The sequence below is a fragment of the Schistosoma mansoni genome, assembly GCF_000237925.1.
Source record: "Schistosoma mansoni, WGS project CABG00000000 data, chromosome 1 unplaced supercontig 0071, strain Puerto Rico, whole genome shotgun sequence".
NCBI lineage: Eukaryota > Metazoa > Platyhelminthes > Trematoda > Strigeidida > Schistosomatidae > Schistosoma > Schistosoma mansoni.
Window position 1 is genome coordinate 462,345 of NW_017385989.1, and position 8,350 is coordinate 470,694.

Sequence of the window (8,350 nt, forward strand, 5' to 3'; positions counted from 1 at the left end):
AGTAATAGATAAGAAACACTCAAACCTTCAAGTTTTTTCACTGATTGAAGTAGATGAAAGATCCTACACACACATACAGTCTTTTTTTGTCTTCGTTTTATCGAAATTCCAATATATGAACTGGAAACATCAAGTAATAAGATAATTTTTTTCTGGTTAGTGTTTTTTTTAGCGAGTTAGATTTCTACAGGATGGGGTCGCTAACCCCATGCCTAACCTTCCTCTCTTATCCGGGTTTGGGACTGGCGGTAGCCCCCCCCGGAGGAGCTACAGGCAGAGATCATAACTAGAGATAATCGTTTATATAATAATTATAATTATAATTAATTATAATAATAATAATAATTATAATAATTATAAATATAATCGTTTATATTACTAATCACTGTTCAATTCATCAAACAATATGTTTACACACAAGAAAAAGTTTAAATAATTAAGTACTAAATAATATTAAGTACCATATGGTAGCAACAAAAAAAGGGAAGAATAGAAAAAAGTGACATGAAAACTAGACAATATCACATCAATATACAAAGGTTAATAATAAATATTTTACTTTACTTTGTATACATCATCATTAAATTGTCATAGTTTTCATGTTTATATATTAGATATTTAAAGTAAATTACAATTAGATGTTTCATATTCAATGACTTCATTAGGTGTTTCACCATTTTCAATTCGAATCAATTCAGAAATGATCTAATAAAATAATGAACATTGAAAAAGGATTTCCCATATGATTATGTACTGAGAACATTATAATAGCTCACATACAATTTGGTTAAGCCCTTTTTGTTAACTTATTTAATGGACGGAGTCATGATTACAATAACAACCTATCTATACTATTGCAACTTTATTATTGATGCACGTGCATGAATATGTATGCTTGAGCATTGCTTACTGCCTATGCATATATTCATTCTTCTAGCCTGGCATCAGTACTTGAATTCACTCACTTCTAGTCTGAGCCATGTTGGCAGATGCAGATTACTTGGTTGGGGTCCGCGTGACTATCGTAATAAATGGTTGGAGACTCTAGGTGATATGGCTCAGAATCGATCACAATGGCGTCGGTGTATACACTCTTTATCTTCCCTTAAACCTGAAGATTAAAATTGCTTCATATCTGTCTTCCTTCCTATACTATATCCTTATATACAACGTATTTTTCATATACTACCACCACTAAATTAGCTACTTTTATAAATCCGGTGTTCATCTTGTTGTGCTAACGAGGTATGGCAACTTGGACGGATGCATATGTGTGCCTGGTCCTACGCTGTAGCTGACTGACTGAGCCTTAATATCAGTCGCTTAATTGATTCGATGTTTCATTCTTTTCACTATATATATATATATATATATATATATATATATATATACGTTTTAATCCTGTTGACTGATTCGCACACTAGTTTATTCATCTCGGACGCTCAATCGCTTGTTTTTCGGCACTACTATTTCATGCTTCCTTAACGTGCCTGTAATTTTGGATATCTGTGCCTAGTTCAATAATAAACACGCAATCGACCCTTCATATTCGCCTTCTGATTTATACACACCGTTGTGGCGTTATCTAGTAACGGTTATCAGGACGAACAATATATACGAAGTTTAAAGATAATATCGAATACCGACCACCACAAGATGACAAAAATTATCATTAACAATATTATTAATTCAATTCTGTTTATCAGAAATAGAATCAAACTTTCAATATTTAAGCTAATAACAATAATAGGTACAGTGTCTAAATAGAATTAAATGATAGATTCAATGTGAAAAATAGAAACATAAACTAGACTAATAAGATATGACGATAAATATACCCTATTGAGTATCATGAAAATTAGATCGAGCAAGATCACCACCTATCGAGAAACTCTTATCGTTCTAATTCCAAACAGAATCTACAAGAATTTCCGGTCACTTGGACTATTTGGTTACCATTAGGATTTTATGTAATTTATAAGAAAAAATATACTTGTGTAAAATCCTATCTGTTTACCTACCTCTTCTTATGTTGACATTATGGTGCCCCCAAATGCCCTGATACGGCCGAGAGTGGGGAGAATCCGCTCTCCCTCTCGAAATGCTTTCACATGGCCACGCGTATATAGCCTCACCAGGGAAGTCCTACTCACTGCCTTCTCGTGGCATTACTGTTGTTTAAGAAATTAAGAGGACGAAAAGCGAATGTCCGGTGCTTTAACCGGGTTAGTGGACAAGGCGAGTCCACCTAGGGGAGTTGGAAAACCCTCATTCCAAACCAATGATGCACATGGACTCCAGTATCCTGAAGGAACAAATGGCGTATGAATCAATCGTTGGTCACCGGCTACCATGGGACTGCATCTCGTCACGATGCTCCACTACCTTGTAGATCACATCTTTAGGTCAAAGGCTCCGGGTGTGGCCCCCTAAGAAAACCACCTGCTTCAGTTTGGCCACCTGGGCAGTATCACAGCCCTCACACAAATTGAATGAGATTTGTGTGGGGCATATGTATCTGGTTCTTCCTTGTACCAATATTTATGTGTTTAAATAATAATAATAATAATGACATTATGGTTCAGGAAAAAAACTGACAAATAAATTTCTAAGATCAATGGATTCACAAATTTCACACTAGCTGTAAAATATGAAGATCATTAGCTTCGTTCCAGACTAAGTAAAATGTATTCAGTATTGGGAAAAATTGAAAATTCAGGTAAACCAATAATACTTTCTGTAGTTTACAATGATTCAATAACAATAGGAAACCTTTGGTGAAAGCAATTTTTAAGTAAGATAATTTCCTCAACATACAATCCACTAAACTCAAGTCTACTAATACTCAAATAATAACCCGAAAGTGAAATTTTGGAAAGTTCAGATAAATCGAAGTCGTGTTATCTCCAGGTATCTTGACAAAATTAACAACTCGAAATTCGTCAGTCCGGTTCTGATTATTCATCGAATTTCCCCTGGGAGACGTACTGTCAAAATATATGTGTAGAAATTAACAATCAAGTAAATTTACACTTTTAACTTGTAGAAAAAGTAAGGATAACTCACGGCTTCTGTTGAAGGAAAACTACCACACTTTAGTTTTGAAAAAATAAGATTTCCATTAACGGTAATTTCAAAAGATCCTGGAAGATAATAAGTAGCCATGAAGAAAATCATAGTATACCAACTGTGTTATTTTTCAGTAACTGTTAAAAACGAATTCAAAGTAGGTAACCGAAAGCGAACGCTTCCGGGTGAAGTCGCTGACTGAAGATCAGTTCAAAGCCCTTATTCTCATCTGCAGTCTCAATCACAAAAGTTCAGTGACATCAGAACACGGCTGACCGGGTTCCCAAACTGAAGCAGGTGGTTTTCTTAGGGGGCCACACCCCGAACCTTTGACCTAAAGGTCTAATCCACAAGGCAGTGGAGCGACGTTAGGAGATACAGTCACACGGTGGCCAGTGACCAACAATAGGCTCATGCGCCACTCGTTTCCTCAGGATCCTGGAGCCCATGTGCACCATTAATTTGGGATCAGGATCTTCCGACTCCCCCAGGCAGATTCTTCACATTCACCAACCCGGTTAAAGCGCCGGACATTCGCTTTTCGTCCTCTCAATTTCGTAAACAACACCCCCGCCATGAGAAGGCAGTGAGTAGGACTTCCCTGGAGATTGTTATATGCACGTGGCCATGTGAGAACACTTCGAAAGACAGCCGATTCTCCCTACTTTCGGCAGTAGCAGGGCATTTGGGGGCGATTAATTGCAGTCCCAAAAATCAATAAGATTCAAGTAAGCAATACCAAGTGAATCTAAGAGTCTGTACCTTTGAGTAAAAATGAAAAGTTTTTGCAGTTTTAAGACGTTCTACAGTTGTGTTAGCAACATTAATGAGAATTTTATGCCTTTCACATTTGAGTTGTCTATGAAGAGCTTCTAAGGACCGAGTCTTACGGGTTTCCTAGATATTATAAAATCAAGTGAAAGACAATGATATCGATCTAGGCAGTTGAGAGATTTGTGATTTACGTAATACCCTTACAATATTTGGGGACTGATATGTATGGACACTGCACGAGAAACTACCTTTACCCACGAAAATTGGTCTTATTATAGTCTCTAGCGAAAACAAGTTGCAAAGCAAGGAACTCAGGCTTTTAAGACGAATGAGTTTGGTTGTCACTACCTATATTGTGTAATATATACACGAATAGGAAAAAAAGGATATAGATATTCGACACTTGATACAGCACAATTTGACTAAACTGATGCAAAACTACGTAGAGCGTTATACGCTGACTGCACATACGCTTAACAAGTAGTTGATAATTGTTTGCCCAGAGAAAATAGAATATTTGGTCGCGTATTTACAGAAAAAGGGGTGCAGTTGGGCTATATATTAACAGGATTATAGAAGTATCTTAAGTAAGTTAAGGTGAATCCTAAACATTAAATTAGCAAACTTACTTGAACGACCTTCTTGAATATTTACAGAAGCTGATGCACATTTCTGCTTGATTGTGATTGCGAGACGTTGTGCTCGAGGAAAATATCCTCATCCTCCACTATACAATTTGAAAATACAAAGTCATTTTGAAAATCTATTCGATTACTAAAATACAGTTATAATGATTAGTTATCCAATCCTGATAATGGACAAGAAACTAGTGTTTATTTACACATAATCAACTCAATTCAATATCTAGTTATCTTTAAACATATTTACAGTCACATTTTAAAGTAATCAACTGAACAATATTTGAGCGAACAATTGTTTTCAATAACTTCATCATCAGGCTCTACAGTTATAAGTCCATAATTATAATATTTTACAAAGTCCAAAATGAGGCATGTATTAATTAATTTGAACATTTGCATCTGCTATTACGATATATATATACTTCAAAATGGTGTTATTTGTAAATTAGAAAGGTCATTTAATAAAGGTCAAAATGATTTGTAATCAAGTGTTTAGTCACAATTGATATAATAGTAATTTAGAAAAAATGAAAATGCAAAAAATTGTGTGAATGAAGTGCATAGTAGGAGAATTTCATCTTGTCAATTGAGATAATAATGATAAATAGTAATAGTAATAATAATAATATTGTTGTGTGAATATAATACGTAAGAAAAGGGGTGTTATCAAAGTAATTACGATAAAGGAATTGGGAATGATGGATGTGAAGATTAAGATAGAGGTGATCAACAAAAAAGGAAGAAAAAAAACGGGGGAGGTTTATAATATTTAGTTTAGGAATCCGGTGATCCAGTCGTAGGCCAAGGTAAACATAGTGGCTGGATATACTTTTTCTGGATGCATAAGTTTGGTTTTCTGGAGTTGATCCAGATGGCTTCGGCTATGTAAAGTAATCGTAACCTAGCTCTTTGAGGTAGAGTTTTCGGAACTTGATATAAAACAGAGAAGGCTTCCTCTATTTTGATATGATGTTCACTGTCTACCAAGTGAGAAAGGATGGAGCTGTTAATGGATTTAGTGACTCCTTTTCCCAACCATGCTGGTATTTATTTAATCACATATATATTGGTACAAAGGGCACTGGATACATATGCGCCACACAAAATAATGAGAATGGGAGAAGGAAGAAGATGCGTATATATAAAAGAAGGAAAAAAAAGAAAAGAAGAGTAGTGGTGGGGGGAACTGAATGTACAACCAGAAGAGCTCTCTCAGTTAGGATAGTTATAGCCACTCTTTATGAAGAAAGTAGAAGAAGGTTACAGCAGGACCGCCATTGGCTTCTATTCTGAGCCATATCTGATAACGTCTCTAGCCACTGTGTTGCACCATCTCTCGGACCCCAGCCAGGGAGTCGTGAAGGACCAACAGAAGCTAGCCCTTTGCAGCTCTCTTTCATGCCACGACACCATGTCATACACTGACCTCCTCTCCGCTTTTTCCAACCAGTCCCAGAGTCGGCAAATAATGCACGACGTGGAAGTCTCTGGGACGACATTCGTAAAACATGTCCAAGCCACCGAAGTCGGTGTTTCAAGATGGTGACACCAATCGAATTATCGTCTCTGCGCCCGAACACACGATGCCGAACCTCTGCATTACTAACATGGTATTGCCACTGTATGTCAGCAATCCTTCGGAGACAACGATGATCGAACACAGAGAGACGTCTAACATCCTCAACTCGGAGAGGCCAGGTTTCACAAGCATAGAGCAAAACTGCTCTCACCGACGCGTTGTAGATCCGACCTTTTACAGCCAGACTAACATCACGAAGGCGCCAAAGATGGCCCAGATTGGCATAAGCCGCTCTGGCTTTCATTATACGTGCATCAATCTCATCACTCACGCCCCCACCAGCACTTATGTAGCTACCTTGATACACGAACTTCTCAACTACTTCAGTCTGCTCACCATCTGGGGTGAGTACAGGATGAGAGTCCTGGCAGTCTTGTAGGAATACTTTGCACTTGGAGGGTGCAAAGCACATGCCGTACCTGTGGACACTGATTGCCAACTGATTAAGTGCGGATTGCATGCCTTGGGCATTATCGCACAGTAAGACAATATCATCCGCATACTCAAGGTCGAGAAGTCGTTCTCCAGGCAACATATCCACACCGCCATTACTTACATCCATCAGAGCTGTTTCCAGGATGTCGTCGATGGCAAAGTTGAAGAGGAAAGGTGAGATTGGGCAACCCTGCCTAACCCCACTGCTCGAATGGAACAAGGGAGAAAGGTGGTTGTATGCCCTCACTCTGCCTGAGGTGTTCGTATACAGGGCCTTTAAGATGTTAATGAACTTCTCAGGCACACCCTTCTTCAATAGACAATCCCAGAGAACAGTCCTGTCCAACGAATCGAAGGCAGCCCTGATATCAAGAAACACTACGATTGTTGGCCTGCGATAAGTATGACGGTGTTCTAACATTTGGCGGAGGGTGAAGATGTGATCAATGCATCCTCGACCAGAACGAAAATCAGCCTGCTCCTCGCGAGTCAATCGTTCTCGGGTTTTAAACAACCTACGAAGAATGACAGAAGCCAATAGTTTGGACGCAATCGGAAGTAGACTTATCCCCCGGTAGTTATTACAGGAACAACGTGAACCCTTTTTAAAGATAGGGACGACTATCGACTCATTCCATGATGTTGGAACACTTTCTTGCTCCCAAACCTTTGCAAACAACACCGTCAGTTCCTTAGTCAGAAAGTCACCACCATCTTTAAAAAGAGCCGGAGGTAAGTCATCTGGGCCCGGTGATTTGTAACGTTTCAAGAGTTGGAGTTCCTTGCGGACTTCCGCCTCGTTTGGTGGATCAGTCGTCACCGGCCATGGGGGGCAGGACAAACTGGTTGATGTTGCTGGAGCAGCAGGCCAGTTGAACTGCCCTTCGAAAAATTCCGCCCATCGTCCAAGACGTCGAGAGATGTTAGTGATTGGCATCCCATCATCCTCGTAGATTGTTTCACTCACACCAGACTTCTTGCTGCCAGTGGCTCGGATGAGTTGGAAGAGCTTCCGGCAGTTACCAGATGCAGCTGCTGCTTCCATCTCATTAGCACGCTCCGACCACCAGGCTTCTCGGTCCTTACGCAAGCTTAGCCCAATTTCATTACGTAACAGCCTTCGTTTGTGGTCATACTCACGGTCACCCGGAGTAGACCGACGGGCTTCCATCAGTTGTAAGGAGCCAGAAGAAACCCAGTGCTTGTAAGCGGGACGTTTCGCGAAGCCGCAAGCGGCTTTACTCGCCATTTTCATGGCGTCGTGAAGATGCAACCAATGCTCATCTATACTTTTCGGTGGGATGGTAGCTAGCCTAGAGGCTAGCTCCGCTCGATACTTACTTGCAACAGAAGTTGCAGCCAGTTTACTAACATCGATCCGTTGGTGGTGGTCAATCCTTCGGCCACTGAAAAGTAAGGTGAGATTGGCGCAGACCAGGGCATGATCAGACTCCAGATAAGTACTCCAAAAGGAGCGGCAGTCTTGTACACAACCACGCCAGCGGTAGCTGATCGCGATGTGATCAATCTGAGTCCAGGCTTGGGATGCAGAGGGAGGACGCCAGGTAGCACACCGACGATGACTGTGCCGGAAGTTAGTGCTGGCCAGAAACAGGTTCAGTATTCATTCAGTATTCATAATCGGTGGAAGCATTCACTTTCAACCAGACAGTGACTGGAGATCGTTTAGATAGGACAGATTTTCCACCAAGAGCGAGCTGCTGCATAAGTTGAAAAGTAAGGTTACACAAATTGGGGATAAAAGGGGGTGAAAAAGCGACGTAGTAAATAATAATAATAATAATGGTAATAATAATAATAATAGTGTAAATTGTCTTGCTTCTAATATGAG

At 39.6% G+C, this 8,350-nt stretch overlaps 1 protein-coding gene across 1 annotated transcript; it reads right to left on the reverse strand.

Moving 5' to 3' along the window:
* Positions 1 to 618: 618 nt before the first annotated feature.
* Positions 619 to 3,165, reverse strand: Smp_136700 (hypothetical protein; the record flags this gene model as incomplete). The annotated part of the gene is made up of 2 exons (XM_018791808.1): positions 619 to 705; positions 3,067 to 3,165. The coding sequence occupies 2 exons, from the start codon at positions 3,163 to 3,165 to the stop codon at positions 619 to 621; spliced, it is 186 nt and encodes a 61-aa protein (XP_018645034.1).
* Between the last annotated feature and the right edge of the window lie 5,185 nt (positions 3,166 to 8,350).